At 31.3% G+C, this 16936-nt stretch overlaps 2 protein-coding genes across 2 annotated transcripts; both read left to right on the forward strand.

The window, feature by feature from the left end:
• The first annotated feature begins 542 nt into the window (after positions 1-542).
• On the forward strand, positions 543-6003 carry LOC139505227 (glutaminase liver isoform, mitochondrial-like). The gene is made up of 6 exons (XM_071294984.1): positions 543-650; positions 1767-1846; positions 2700-2849; positions 4533-4611; positions 5474-5557; positions 5962-6003. Exons 1-6 carry the CDS (start codon positions 543-545, stop codon positions 6001-6003), a joined length of 543 nt encoding a protein of 180 aa, XP_071151085.1.
• Positions 6004-6104: 101 nt separating this feature from the next.
• On the forward strand, positions 6105-16216 carry LOC139505228 (serine/threonine-protein kinase TNNI3K-like). The gene is made up of 8 exons (XM_071294986.1): positions 6105-6241; positions 8029-8116; positions 8844-8923; positions 9109-9243; positions 10509-10656; positions 11676-11770; positions 13901-14041; positions 15309-16216. Exons 1-8 carry the CDS (start codon positions 6123-6125, stop codon positions 15394-15396), a joined length of 894 nt encoding a protein of 297 aa, XP_071151087.1. The 5' UTR covers positions 6105-6122; the 3' UTR covers positions 15397-16216.
• Positions 16217-16936: the final 720 nt, after the last annotated feature.

Genomic DNA, 16936 nt, shown 5'->3' on the forward strand with positions numbered 1-16936 from the left:
TAGACTCCCATGACCTCTAGTCTGTTTTCATGTTAGAGGAAGCCAAACTTAAAGCTATAGACTCCCTTGACCTCTAGTCTGTTATTATGTTGGAGGAAGCCAAACTTATAGCTATAGACTCCCTTGACCTCTAGTCTGTTATTATGTTGGAGAATGTCAAACTTCTGGCTATAGACTCCCTTGACCTCTAGTCTGTTATTATGTTGGAGAATGTCAAACTTCTAGCTATAATCGACCTTGACCTCTAGTATGTTATTATATTGGAGGAAGCCAAACTTCTAGCTATAGACTCCCTTGACCTCTAGTATGTTATTATGTTGGAGGAAGCCAAACTTCTAGCCATAGACTCCCTTGACCTCTAGTCTGTTTTCATGTTGGAGGAAGCCAAACTTAAAGCTATAGACTCCCTTGACCTGTAGTCTGTTATTATGATGGAGGAAGCCAAACTTCTAGCTATAGACTCCCTTGACCTCTAGTCTGTTATTATGTTGGAGAATGTCAAACTTCTGGCTATAGACTCCCTTGACCTCTAGTCTATTAGTATGTTGGAGGAAGCCAAACGTCTAGCTATAGACTCTCTTGACCTCTTGTCTGTTATTATGTTGGAGGAAGCTAAACTTCTGGCTATAGACTCCCTTGACATCTATTCTGTTATTATGTTGGATGAGGACAAACACCTAGCTATAATCTCCCTTGACCTCTTGACACATTGTGCAATTGATAAACTGTTTTAAAAATTTTAAGAATCTTGTATAAACATTGTCTTTCTTGGTGAAATTAATCTCCCTGTTGATTGTATTGAATACTTTTATTAATAGTTGTAATGAATCCTTTTAAGGTATTTTCTGTAGGATAATTTAACTCATTTCTGATGAAATGTTGTCTCCTATTTTATTTATGCAACAATTTCAGTACGCATACAATAGGGTTTAATATATTTGCATCTTATAAAACAGCTGGTTTTTTACTTTATTAGGTAACATAAGTTAATATATTCGGGGAAATACTTTGCTGCTATTTCAACAAAGTAGTTTGATCACTGTGTATACTTGGAGATTGCAGTACATATTTTGACATAAATTTGAAAGAAACTAACGTTTTTACCCTTCTTTTCAATGCCTTCTTGTTTATTTTGGTATGAGTTTATAGTATACCATATACTTAATTTTTTTTATAAAATTTATTGCTTTTTAAATGATACATATTTAAGGCATTATGCATATGTTAACATATTAAGAGAAGAATCTGACCTGTAATGTGTCTATTGATATACACTTATAATTATATTTTTTTTATTTCAAGGGAAAGTTACTTTTAAATATCTTTATATTGGACTGAATGTTTGAAAACAAAGTCTTGAAGTTTATAAAGATTAATCTTGTTTGTATTTCACCATAAAAATTATTTTATTACATGTAAGGTACTTAATCCTCTTCGTGCGTACTTGCACATGAGGCCACTACCAACGCCCTCCACTGTTGCCTTTCTTCTGCCTTTCTTTCGGCCCTTCCCCATGCCATTCCCATGACTCTGTGTTCGCTCTCTATTGTACGTCGCCATGTTTCTTTCGGTCTCCCTCTCTTTCGTTTCCCCTCTGCTGGTGTCCAACGTAGAGCTATTCTTGTTATGTCATGTTTGTCTTTTCGTAGAACATGGCCTATCCATTTCCATCGCCTATATTAATTATCAATGTATCACCACAGTATTGATAGGATTGATAATTTTTCTGCCCATCAATTTTAAATGAAATTTTCTTGTTGCTATAGGAGGCCACCCCACCAGAAGATGTTCAGATTGTTCGGCTACTAAACTGTGCATCAAGAGGGGATATCAAAAGGATGAGACAGTAAGATTTGTGTTTCAAAAAATACAATAAGGGCTGAAGAAACCTCCAAATTGTGTGTTTTAGTTGTTTAATTTGTGTAAAACATTTGCATAAAATATATGAGACAATTCAGTTGAAAAAAATTACAGTCTTATATTTAAGAAAAACAAATATGATAGACATGTACCAACGACAACCACTGAACTACAGACTCTTGACTATGGACAGGCACATAAAGAATGAGATGGCACCAAGTATACACTATTTTTTAGGGCTCTTTACTCCCTCTGTTAGCTAAGACAATAGTGTAACAGCACAATATGAGAAAGAGCTATACGAATCAGTTGAAAAAGGCTAAATTCATTAGATCAATACAAATCAGAAAACGTAAAACAAAAAAAACACAGAAATTTATTCATCCATCATGCTTTATTCGCTTTCAACAAAAAGACACTGAGACTAATCACACTTTATGACATTTGGTTTGAAGCGAATAACAATAATAACAGCTAATAAAAAAATCATGTGACTAAGATTGAAATAAAATCAGTACACATCCAACATCCAATGAATTAAGTGAAAAACGTCATTAACACACTGAGAAAAATACGACATTGTGAACATGATTTGAATTGTAATATAAAAACTTATAACAAAGTTTGGCTACATTTCAATATAAGAAAATGTTCTTATGTAAAGCTCTTTTTCACAAAGGTGATACACAGGTTAGGACTTGATTTATCAATCATAATTGCTTTTATATTGATTTTTTTTTTTGGAACATAACTTATTCTGTTCTTTTACATATCTGTAAAAATTTTGATGTTGATATACTGGATGTAGATGTTTTTTTACCCTTTACTTGTAATGACAGATTCAAGGAGTGTGGTTACAATATGGATGCTTGTGATTATGACAAACGTACAGCACTTCATATTGCAGTCAGTGATAATCAGGAGCATATTGTTAAATTCCTGTTAGGAGAATGTGATCAACAAGGGATTGCAAAGAATGGCGCAGATAGGTATGTTTTTTTCTCTACCATATATATCTTTGTATGGTACAGACACTTTGTACGTAAGAAAAGATGATAAAAACTGATTTCTACATTATACATTCCATTGAATTTTTATTTTACCCTCAACTGTAGGTTTGCTAGCTATATTGCATTCACCTTGTTTATCAATCTGATTTGGCCTGCTTTCACTCTTCTTTTTTCATCACACTTTTCATATTTTTAAAGCCTTGAAATTGTATATACATGTCAAAGAATGAAAGTATTATGGTATACTGATAGCTGTATGTCATTCCATCTATCTGTCTGTCCATCAATACTTTGTAGGATAACTTATGTTCGCTTTAACCTAAATAACTTATACACAACATATAAATTGAGGTGAAGAAATCTTTCTTTCAATTAAATTTTTTGGCTTTGTTTCTTTTACCCAAGGCATTTTTTTTTACAAATAACTCATTTAATCCAGTAGTCCTATATTAATTTTCTTCAAACTTTACATTCCTGTTGGTATGAATGAAAGGAAACCCTCTTATGATTTTTTCAATTTTCCAGTTTGCCTTTCCACAATTTGCGTTAATAGAATTTGGCTGTCTTTTTTTTAATGTACTAGCTCTGGTATGTCTTGATCAAATTACTACAAATTGAACACTGTTGTACGATTTTGAATATTTTCTTGTAAATCATTCTGTCGTTATGTGACATTTAACAGTCAGTGACGCAATATAAAAAAGCAGATGTGGTATGATTGCCAATGAGACAACTATCCACAAAAGACCAAAATGACACAAACATCAACAACTATAGGTCACCGTACGGCCTTCAACAATGAGCAAAGCCCATACCGCATAGTCAGCTATAAATAGCCCCTATAAGACAATGTAAAACAATTCAAACGAGAAAACTAACGGCCTTATTTATGTAAACAAAATGAACGAAAAACAAATATGTAACACATAAACAAACGACAACCACTGAATTACAGGCTCCTGACTTGGGACAGGCACATACACAAATGATGTGGCGGGGGTTAAACATGTTAGCGGGATCCCAACCCTCCCCTAACCCGGGACAGTGGTATAACAGTACAACATAAGAACGAACTATAAAAATCAGTTGAAAAAGGCTTAACTCATCAGATAGACAAAAAATACAAGTGGACGTGGCCGGGTACTTATACATTCCGACACAAAAGACACAATGAACAGATCTGAGAGTACTTGCAGTTATCTGACAGCTAACTTATACTTATTTGACTGAGTGTATCCTCAGGCATGTTATTTTTTTACAGAGCCTTGTATTTGCGTATGATTAAATGCATTTTAAATGATCTATTTTATTTTGCAACAATTTCAATATCGATAGTGACGGCGTATCATGCTCTCTGTGTATTTAATATCTGGTCAGTAATTTATTTGAGTCGTTATTTATAATATTTTTTTTCTAATTGTGGCATTTATTTCATAAATATACAGACTTGATTTCCCATTAACTATTTTTTAAAGATTTTTTGGGAGTTCTTTTATCTTGGATTTTTTTCTTTTTTGAATTTAAATGAAGTGAGTTTAATCTACCAGGGTGGGGATAACAACTGTGCCTTATCTTCAATGTTTGAATAAACATCAGTTAATTTGTGAATAAATGCTTAATAATTTAAACAACTATATCATTTTATAACATTCTTTCATATAGATGGAATGTCACTCCTTGGGAAGCAGCAAAAACTTCTGCACTGGAGATTGTTTATAATGAATTTTTAAACCACTGCTCAGTAAGTACCACATCAGAATAACTAAGAACTAATTAAATTGTGAATATCCCCAATTTTAATAACAATTTGCTATACATTTTAATTGGAAAACATTGCCCATGAAAACTCTATATCACAAATGTAACAATGATTTACATGATTGATTATCTTTGATATCAATAAATAAAAAAGTAGGTAACTATCAAAGACACAAAAGATACCAGAGGGACAGTCAAACTCATAGATTAAAAGTTAACTGACAACGCCATGGCTAAAATTAAAAAGACAACCTGACAAATAAAGTACAAAAGACACACTATAGAAAACTAAAGAATAAGCAACACGAACCCCATAAAAATGGGGTGATCTCAGTTGCTCCGGAAGGGTAAGCTGATCCTGCTCCACATGTGGCCCTCCTCGTGTTGCTTATGTTATTACAAATTCGGTATATAATCTAATTAGGTATGTCACATTCGTGAAACTGGAAGGGTATTGTAGTTACAACACAAGAAACATATCTGATATAAGCTGTGAGATGGTTATTTCATAACGGTCAACCAACTCATGATTGCGTCCGTAACATTTATTAAAATATCAAATGAGCTTATTCCTTAGTCCATGCCTGATTATCTAAAGATTAGCTCTGGACGGCAAGTGAGCTAATGTCTTAATGACCGACAAACTTGAATGTTTTCAGTATTTCACTCATGCCAAAATGAGAACTCTGCATGTTATAGTTTGTCGCATTGGGTATTATTTTCATGAAATTTTGGCACTGTTCTAGAGTTATGCTCCTTTTTAAATTGTTATATTGCAACACTTGATCAGGGAGCATTTTTCTTCTCAGACATATTATTTGTGTATATATTTTATTATATGATAGGAGTTAAAGGACACAGAGAATGATGATTATAGAACATGTAGATTGATATATGCTGCAGCAAATGTGATGTTCCCACTTACAAAGGTATATATGTAAACATCCAGTATGTATTTTTTGTATGCTCTCATCCAAAAAAACTTACTTTTAAAGGAGTGGTTGGAATAAGCCACTGTAATGTTGCTGATTAAATCATAAAAATTTGAAATTAATTAGATGTTGATTTTTTTCAATGCTGCCATTAAAACCTCATGACTGCTTCTGATCTCGGTCAAATCTATTTATCTCTCAATGCAAATGTGTAATAATAGAGCAAAACATATTTTTGTGGAAAAAATATAGGATAGGATACATTTTTTTTGTTTTTCAAAGTACATTGTACAATGTGTTGAAATCTTTTGGAAACTGAATGTCTCCGTTACTGACACTCATACCATGATATATTGGCTATGAAATCTTTCAACCTGTGTAGATTAAGCTTATCATTCCAGAAACATATAGAATGTGCACTGATAGACGGTTTCAAAGATTAATATATACATATATATAGAACAATATTAAATCTAATTTTTACAAGAGAAATATTTACTGTCTTTCTGTGCAAATTTTTAATTTAATGCTATTCGACAGCTTACATGAAAAGAAAGTGGACATGAATTTGAGAGACTACGATGGACGTACTGCCTTGCACCTTGCAGCTGCAAATGGACATGTGGAAGCTGTTGAATTTCTTGTCAAAGAGGCAAAGGTTACCGTATCAATACCAGACAGGTACATAAAACTAAAGATTTTACATTAATATTGTAAAATTATACAAACTGTCTACCAAATTTAATTCATTAAATAAATTGTAATCCATGCCATCTCATAATGAGTAAATTAACCTCACAGTGTTAAACTTTTCTTCTTTGGCATATCAAATATTATGTTTATGAAATTGTATGATTTTGTAAAATGTGAAGACAGTTTCAAAACAAGAGATGGATGAACTCATATCAGATTCTCCAAAGAAACGATAACCTCGATACAGCTAAAGGTAGACAAACAATGAATTTTCTGTGAGAGGGAAGAAGGGTATTTTAGGGAACTTTCATTTTCACTTATTTCTAGACAAGCTTATTTATTTTATTTAAAATTTGTACACATTTATATCCTGCACTTTGTAGGACAGAATGTTCATTTTCATTTTAATAGGTCTTCAATATTAATTCTATGCACAACACAGTGTAAAAAGATTTCAATAAAAACCCCAAAAAATATTTTATCATGATGAAGAAGGACATGGGTTGACACGGGTTATGTTCATCTCATATATGTTATGATGGTATGATACTAAACCCCCAACGGGAACTTCTCTTGAACTGAATTTTAATGTGCGTATTGTTATGCGTTTACTTTTCTACTTTTGCTAGAGGTATAGGGGAGGGTTGAGCTCATAAACATGTTTAACCCCGCCGCATTTTTGCGCCTGTCCCAAGTCAGGAGCCTCTGGCCTTTGTTAGTCTTGTATCATTTTAATTTAAGTTTCTTGTGTACAATTTGGAATTAGTATGGAGTTCATACGCACTGAACTAGTATATATGTGTTTAGGGGCCAGCTGAAGGACGGCTCCAGGGGCGGGATTCTCGCTACGTTGAAGACCTGTTCTTGACTTTCTGCTGTTGTTTTTTCTGTGGTCGGGTTGCTGTCTCTTTGACACATTTCCCATTTTTATTTTCACTCTTATGATCATGTACAAAAGAAAGATTAGAGAAATTGAAAATCAAATATTACAAAAACCAACAAAACTTCAATCATTAAATCATCTTAAAGCCAGTTAAAACAACTGAACGAACTTAAGTATAAATGGAAGGATTCATATTTTCTGCTTCAAAATTATGGATAGAAAAAATTAAAATGAGTGGCGAAAGATATACCAGAGGGACAGTCAAACTCATAAATCAAAAATAAATTGACAACGCACTGGATAAAAATGAAAAAGACAAACAGAAAAAAAGTAGTACACACGACAAAACATACAAAACTAAAGACTTAACAACACAAACCCCACCAAAAGATGGTATTAAAGGTTTTCTGTTACCTCCCTGCAATATTTTCAATGTCCTACTAGGGGCCTGGACGAGACCAAGTGGTATTAGTAATTAATCCACTGTTATTTTGAAACCAGCATATGACAAATGTGAAGTACTTCAGTCTTGATTGACTTAGGCAGCAAGTTTCCTGTGGAAGGTTGTGGTTATCTTTTGGCATTCCTGCTTCTCCCACCAATTACAGGTGGTTGAAATGAAAACGCAAATCTTTGAAAACACCAATAAACCAATCGATTATCAAATGTTCTTCTATATCCTTCTTCAAAAAAAATCTTAGAGTTATCTTAGACTTCTTCTTTCTGCAAAATGTCTATCTATGGTTATTTTTAAAGCCTCAAAATAAATATCAGTTTAACATGGTGATAGTTGTAAAATCATACAAACTAATTACATGGTTTTAGGGTAGCAATCGATTAATTATTAAGTCTTTATGTTTTACTGTACATATGTATGTGTTTAATACTACAGAGAATCCAGAATACCAATGAATGATAAAAATGAAGATATTCAAAAGCTTTTGACAAAATATAAGAATAATGCAGGACAAAAGGCTAAGGTATGTAGTGTATAGAGTTTGTCTCTATAAATATTTAAAGTTTATCTAATTGTAAACCTATTTGAAACTATTGAGCCAATTATAAAGTGATGTTTAACTTAGTAAAATTCTATGAATAAAGTTTGCAACAAGTACTTCTATCATTTAAAATGTTCCTTCTTGGAGATAACAAATAATGTTTTTAAAAGAGGATGTGGTAACGCCACTCATTTTAATCAAAATCTTATCTAAATCTATCAAATACATGTAACATTACTTCAAACCTGGATAGAATTTATGGAGTTTTGAAAAAATAAGATCTAGAAATCAGAGATAAATCAGAAAAAAATTTATTAGGAAAATATTCTGATTTTATGTATTGGAGTTTTGGGACTTTAATGTGGTTGTACAAGTTTTCTCATAATAACTGATAAACACTTTCAGCAATTTCCATGACACTATGGTAACTTGTTAAATATTAATTGAAATAAGCTCCCTTTTTTTTTTTTTTTATAAATTTCTATGAAATTGCATGACAAATTTTGTGTCAATCTGTACCACTGTATTTGCATGTGTATTTTTGGGGTAGGTTGGGTTATTTATTAGTCTAATTGAGCATTTGAACAGCGCTCAAATGGTGTTTTAAAGTGAAAACAGACAAAACATATCTATTTGTCAACAGTTTGTAATTTTTTTTTAAAATGAACTATTTTACCTAATGTGTTTAAATTCATCATTTTATGTAAAGCTTTCAGTAAAAGATGAAACCTTGACTATTCTAATGATGGCTGCTTCAAAGGGATATTTACATACACTTAAGGATTTCAAGTAAGTCTATACATGTTATATCATAGCTATAGTCTTTATTGATTTATCAAAACTACCGAGTTAAACAATTTACACTCTACTGATTGTATTCAAATAAAAAACACTGTATTTTTGTAAGAGTGAAATAGTTTATTCATGAAGAATATGAACAACGTATTTCATTATAATTAATTTCAATTGGTCAGGTACACATATTTCAAAATGGACAGCAGTGATTATCTTAAAGAAACTCCACTTCATGTTGCTGCTGCTAAAGGGAGGTTAGATGATGTAAAATATCTCTTGCACGAAAGACAAGTCTCACCATTTGCTCGAAACAGGTAAATATTCACTTCTACACTTTTTAATTAGGTCAAAATCTGTGTCCATTTTGTGATTTCAACAAAAATTGAATATATCGGATTCTTTGATATGCTGAATCTAATCATGTATTTGGATTATGAATTTGGGCCCCCTTTTTCAAATTGATTGACATTGCGGTCCAAAGGGTCTGAAATTGATTTCGGTTTGTTTCCTCAAAAAATTAATTCTTCTGGTTCTTAATTACACTTAATCTTACCTTGTATTTATATTTTGGATATTGGACCATAAAAGGCAAATGTCCAATTTCATTTTTTTTTAAGTTCTTTTATCACATTCATTGTGTGTCATAAATCTATGTGTCAAATATTGTTACAATCCAAATTCAGAGCTGTAACTTGAATATTGTGTCCATATTGCCCCACTGTTGAGGGGGGTCATTATGGTCATATCAAGCTGTGCCCTGCAGAGAATTTTTTCCCCTATTCTCTCTTAAAATATAATGGATAGGCCAAATTTGCCTCTACTCCTCTGCCCCAAACCAACTTACCCTCACATTTTCTACCTTTTGCAGATCCTATCTATTGTATTAATTGTTATTTTTATGCCCCCTGCTGTACCTGCGGGGGCATTAAGTTTTACCCTTGTCTGTCTATACACAAGTATGTACATGTGTACATATGTCTCTACGTCCTGAAGTTTGTTTCTGTTAATTTTATATATTTCTTAAGTTATGTCCCTTTATGAATTTATATGATATACAAGCGTGGGCATCATTTGTGTCCCATGAACACATTGCCCATTTATTTTTTTCATCTTGAATACACATTTAATATTTGCGTTGGATTTTGAACAATTTAAGTACCGGTAACAATCAACAATTTCTTTGATCTCTTCTACTAGTAGCATAATTTATTCTTTGAAAAGCATTGATAGTACTGTAAAATCAGAAACTACTGTGTGCATTTATTACTGCTATTTTTGAAGAATGGACATAAATGTTAGATTAATTATTGGGATTTCAAGCAAATCTGCATACAGTTGTATGTAGCTTATTCAAAATGTGTGTTCTTATTATATTGCTATACTTCAAAGGCGGACCCAGCCCCCCCCCCCCCCCCCCCCCCCTGGAGCGGACTGGAGCGGGCCCCCCTTACAAAAAGTTCTGGAATCCGCCACTGTACTTATTCAGTTGCATTATTGGTATTTATAAATACTTCACAATAATTTCTGAATTTACAGTAACTACATGTTTTATGTACACACATGTTATATTTTTTTACAGCTTTTGGAAAATGCCAGTTGACTTAGTGAATGAAAAAATTAAATTTTGGGAGCAGAAAGGACAGGAGTCTCGCACAAAAGATTTTGAAAGAGTAAAGGATGTACTACAAAAGGCTATGGATGCAGCCTCTGATGAAAGTTTAGAAAAGGTTAGGACTAACATAGCTATAAGGACTATTTACCCTGTTAATATTTCCTACTGTTGGTGACAAGAACAAAAAATACATCTTCATTACAAGTAAAGGTTCTTTGGCAATCGTTTTATCCTTTATTGGTAAACAAAATTGTATTGATAAAATTTAATTCAATCTTCATTTGTACAGTATAAAGAATATGGAGATATCAACAAGAATTCAAATAAAGAAAATGTAAGCAATCATAGGTAACCCTACAAAGCTGAGAAATACTAATACTGTATAGTCAGCTATGAAAGGCCCTGGGCCTCTGATATGAAAATGTGAAACAAGAAAACTAATTTGTAACAAAACAAATGTAACCGACATATACCAATGGTAAACACTGAACTACAACCTCATGATTTAGCTGAATAAGTTTATAAATATAAATAATGTAACCTTTATTGGTAAACAAAGCTGAATTGATAAAATTATTCTTACTTATGTTTTCTCTACACCTTGATAGTAGTTTCATTTGCTAGTTTCCTAATTGGATAAAACCTAATTTCTGTGTCTTCATACACTATCATAACATGATTTAATTTTTAGTTTGCACAAAGGTAAAATACATACCCTTGGTTAGTAATTGACGAACTATCTCATGATGCACTACGCTGCAGTTTTTTTATCAGTGCAACACCAATGAGGTTGTTGTTATTGCAAATGTATATTGACAAATATATAGCTTCTTAAAAATCAAAACAAATTCTTGTCATTAGGTTTACTCATAAGTGGTAATATTTGCTGCAATTTGTGTGTAAGTTCTATGTAATTGTTGAACTTCTTTCGTCAAGCTTTGTAACACAGTTTGGGATGTCACCTGATCGACATATACAGATAGTAGTGAAAACTAACCAAAAAACAATTATGTTTCATGTTTTAATCTATTGTTCTGTAATGGCTAATTGGTTTTCATTTTCATGTTGTATAAGTCACATTAAGACACAATTGAAATGATTTACTCAAACTAAAAAAACATTCTATTTGAACAGGAGGAAGACCAAAACTTTATCAAACATTCAGATGAAGAAAGGATATTTCTATTTCTTAATAGAGCTTGTAAAGGTGATTTAAAGACAATTCGCAGGTATGCAATAAAATTGATTTAAACATTAGACTTTCCTAAATTTTGTCAGACCTCAATCTTTCCTGTTGAAGGTATTACCAGATATTTGTAGTTTACCTGCATCCTTATAAGTTTTCAAGGGTATCTTTGGTTTAGTAGATTTTTTTAAACTCTGGAAATTCAATAAATCTGTATTGTAGTCCTGTGTTGTCATTTTGATGTTATATTTCACATGGCCATAAAAGTGCGAGGTTTGGCATGCCACAAAACCAGGTTCAACCCACCATTTTTTCCTTTAAAAATGCCCTGTACCAAGTCAGGAATATGGTCATTGTTATATTATAGTTCGTTTCTGTGTGTATTACATTATAACGTTGTGTCGTTTGTTTTCTCTTATTTTTGAGTGTAAATTCACATTGCGATAAGACGTGTCACGGTACTTGTCTATCCCAAATTCATGTATTTGGTTTTGATGTTATATATATATGTTATATTTGTTATTCTCGTGGGATTTTGTCTATATGTGTTACATTTTAGTGTTATGTCGTTGTTCTCCTCTTATATTTAATGCGTTTCCCTCGGTTTTAGTTTGTTATACCGATTTTGTTTTTTGTCCATGGATTTATGAGTTTTGAACAGCGGTATACTACTGTTGCCTTTAATATCAAAGAAAATTTACCTGACAAATACACTTTATATTTCATATGCCATATTAAAAATGACATTAGCTGGATTAAAGAAATTATGTTATTTTTTTCATGTCTGTTTAGTATAGCTCTTATTTTATCAATACAAAAGTTTTATGCATCATGCATATATGTGTGAATAGTTTTATCACTCAGCATGCTAAATGTGTCTGTAGGGGATCCGTATTGTAATTCCTGATATTTTCTTTAAATCAAATTAAAATATAGAAAGTTGGTACCATATTTGGCCATGTAAAGTAAACTGTTATGTATAATATGCACCCTTTTCATCCCCTTTACATCTTGAAAAAAATATTTTAAAATATTTTTGTGTATTATCCACACCCCTTGTACCAACTTCATATTTTGGGTAAAAAAGGGGTGGACTATACACCACCAAAAACGGTATTAACTACAAGATTTTAAATTTTTTTTCAATCATTTAACGGGCACGAGCTATGAGATATATAAAAAAATATATAATGTGTTCTTTTTTGTTCAATCATTAATAGAAGTAAAATAGCGAAATGATAATTCACTTTTAGATGCTAGTATGGTTAAATTTTGTCAAAATAAGCTAAGAAATATTGATGATGAATTATTCACTTGCAAGTGAATAATTAAACCTCATAGCATCCGTATTCATGTGAACTTCAAGTTCGCCCATAAGCTAGAGATTGATATTCATGAATCGTGTGTGTTAAGTTATTTAAAGGAAAAGAATGTCTACATTGAAAGTGAAACAAAGGTAAATTATTTAATTGACTGATTCGATCCACAAAACATCAGTCTTATACATGAAAAAACGATGATTAACATATATTTTTAATCTATAAAATTAAATTAAATAGACCTAGAAAAATCCAACTGCATGAGTTTTTATCTATATTAATGTTTATATCACTTATATGACCATCAGAAGCATTCAGAGGTCAACTCTATAATTAATTAGATAGGGTCTGGACTAAAATACACACCAGTAACAGCTACATATTCTCAAGCCCATGCCCAGTAATTGTTTTTTTTTTTTATACTTTTTATAATTTGGATACATGTTTTACATTGTTATAAATCAAATATGAGAATTTGAGTCAAAAAGGTGAACATGAATTTGAAGGCTAGTGTTCCTTTAATGGAAATGAAATAGTGAAATAATAATTAAATTTTAGCAGCCAGTTTAGGTCAATATTTTCAAAATAAATGAAGAAACATCATTGAATAACTTTGTGTAAGTTCCATTTTATAATAGATTGTAGTACAACCATTTAAAATTGCAGGACAGATATGAATTTCTTGATACAAATAAGCCTTTTTTTACTCTTATTGAAACTGGCCCTGATTGTCAATAGGTATCTTCACAAATCATCTCATTCTATTGAAGTGTTTTGAATAGTTATAAATCTGTTGTTTTTATACTAATTCCAATTCTGTCCACGTGATTTTCTTTTCTTTTTCTCAATTACAGGTATTTAAAGACAGACATTAAACTCTGTAATAAGAGTGACTATGATGAAAGATCAGCTTTACATATGGCAGTAGCAGAGGGACATATTCACTTAGTTAAATATCTATTGGAGAATGGAGCTGATAAGCTTCTGAAAGACAGGTATATTCAAAGAATGGAAATATTACATTTGACCATATGTTGTGCTTACACCACAGCTCGAGTTGACCAATCATGGAAAACATTTAATGTCCACTCAAAGTTAACATAATATTCAGTATTGAATACAATAACTTTTCTAACCTTTCCAAGGTATTGTTTAATCTAGTCTTGTGGTTCAAAGAAAGAAGTGGCTTGTCAACCCAAAAGGATGGGCATAAGTGACATCTAACTATAGTGACTTTCATGTTCTTAAAAAATCATTCTCAATTTTTCAGGAATTTTTTTATTAAGGCAGGCAAAGTATTCAATGTTGCTTGAAAAATGGCTGTTTGGCAGCAATGGAGGCTTCCATAATGTATCATTTTTCTATTTGACAATATTCACTAAAATAATCCTGAGTTTTAAAAATGATTATTGCAAATGGTATCAAAATGAGAAATTAAAATGTATTTTGACAAAGGAAAAATATATTCTATGAGTATATAAGTGCAATGACAATTTTTGTGTCCCCACGACAAGTTAAGTTAGTGAGAGTTGAGCAAGCTGCTTCCATCGGCTGCAATGATGTTAACAGTTTGATAAAGTATCTGATTAGGTCAGTATCACTAATGATAAGTCAATGATATTTGGTATGGAGTTGTATTCATGAATACTTATTGTTTCATGGTCGTTTGAATTTGATTCTTTAGCTTAGTTTAAATGTTAAAGTTTAGTTTGTGATTAGGTCAGTTTAAGGACAACAACCAATGGTAAGTCAATAGTATTATGTATGCAATTGTGTTAGTACATGTAGAGATGAGATCAGTATAACAAGATATCAAATGACCCTGTATCCTCTGTTATGGTTCAGTGATTGGAATATTTACATAGTTTACATGTTAAGGGCATACAATACAGTTTTGATCACATAGGTGAATTTTTGACACAAGTTTGTGTGGAAGCTATTTTTCACATAGTCAATTCATATATGTAATAAAAAATATACCTTTATTTGCTACTTTTAGAAATAAATGAGGTCGAAATTTTTAGACATTAACTGAAAATCCTGTTAGGCTAAGCACATGTTTATGTGACATTTATAAAAGGTATTGGTCTTCCATTCCTCTTTTTAATTTAGTCCATTGAGTAAAAGGAACAACAAAAAACAAACAAATCTAACAAAGTTAAGTGAAAGATCTATTTTAATCAGATTATAAATTATGTCATTCTTCTCTTTAAAGTTTCTTGTTTCTACTTGATTTAATGTGATATTTATTTCTATATCTAGATGGGGACGTATACCTTCTGATGAAGCAAAGGAAAGTGGAGATAAAAATATGATAATACTGTTTGAAAATGAATACACCAACATTTAGTATATAGATATATTGATAAGGATACCCAAATGAACAGTAAACTGCCAAATAAAAGCTTGAAGTATGCTTTATAATATTATCTATGTTCCTGTTGTATGACGTTTTACACAATTTTACATTATTTACAAATATGTATCTGTTAAACCCTATCTAGTCAAGTAGTTGCACTATCTACTGTTTTTATAATAAGAAGAAGGTTAACATTGTATTAATTTGTTTTCATTTCAATCTTTAAATCTTCTGTCATAGCAATATAAAGATAATAAGATGTCTGGTATAATTTCCAATGAGAAACAAAATGACATAAGTTAACTGTAATAAGTCTTTTTTATAAAAGTATAATTATTTTTGATTTTACTGGTATATTTGGGAATAAATGATGCTAAAATTTGATATAGAATAAAACATTCTGAACAAACATCTTGGAGTGAAAGACTTTTTTTGTAAGTAAAAGGGTAACATTGTATTAATATGTGTTCATTTCAAACTTTGAATCTTCTGCTATGGCAAGTGTATTATTTTTTATACTTTATTAGGTTGTTTGGAAATAAATGGCTCCAACAATTGGATAAAGAAGAAAACATTCTGAACAAACATCTGGGAGAAACTATAGTTTAACTATGGTTTTCAAAAATGCAAGCTTAAAGAAAGTGTATGTGTTTTTCAAATATAGTCATAAAGTGAAACAAATACTCTGTTCACTCTACCAATTTGGTTTCAGTTTCTTCCAAAATAAGTTAATAATGAAAATAAATTGCATTTTACAAATCTAGACAATTTCACACTGCCATAGTATTTTTTTTATTTGTTATACATATATGTTAAATATATTACATAGCTATTTTTCCCCTTATTATTAGCATACAGTCTTTTAATGACATGCTATCATTTATTTATATATATGCATTTGTTATTACTTTTTGGAGCTTATATAGTATTTGACAAATATTGATAAATAAAATTTAAATATATGTCCAGATTATACATTTTTTTACTGTATATTTCTTAAATTCTTTTTACAGCCTTATATTTATTTGCTACTTTTGTTCTATGTATTTTCAATTATATTATTGAAACAATTTCATTTCCTAATTGATTCAAGCATACATGTTGAGTCTTATTTAAATGTAATGCACATTAGGTGTACTTTAAAATTTTGTTATCCTTGAAAAGATTGGTAAGAATAAGTATTCTGCTGCTTAATTTAATGCACACATTTATTAGTATTCATGAAAAAATCCCATCAAAATAATAGGATTGATTCTGCTGGCTTTAGTGAAAAACAAGACATAAACACAATTATCCTTAAGGTATGAAACAAAAGGGTATATTGGGTTAAATGAAACAGCAAAATAACTTAACAAAAACTGAAAATCATCTAGAGATCAGCATAAACTTATCGAAATAGATAGGGGCCAGTTGAAGGACGCCTCCGGGTGCGGGAATTTCTCGCTACATTGAAGACCTGTTGGTGACATTCTGCTGTTGTTTTTTTATATGGTTGGGTTGTTGTCTCTTTGGCACATTCCCCATTTCCATT

This window comes from Mytilus edulis, unplaced genomic scaffold, assembly GCF_963676685.1.
Source record: "Mytilus edulis unplaced genomic scaffold, xbMytEdul2.2 SCAFFOLD_1863, whole genome shotgun sequence".
Taxonomy (NCBI): Eukaryota; Metazoa; Mollusca; class Bivalvia; order Mytilida; family Mytilidae; genus Mytilus; species Mytilus edulis.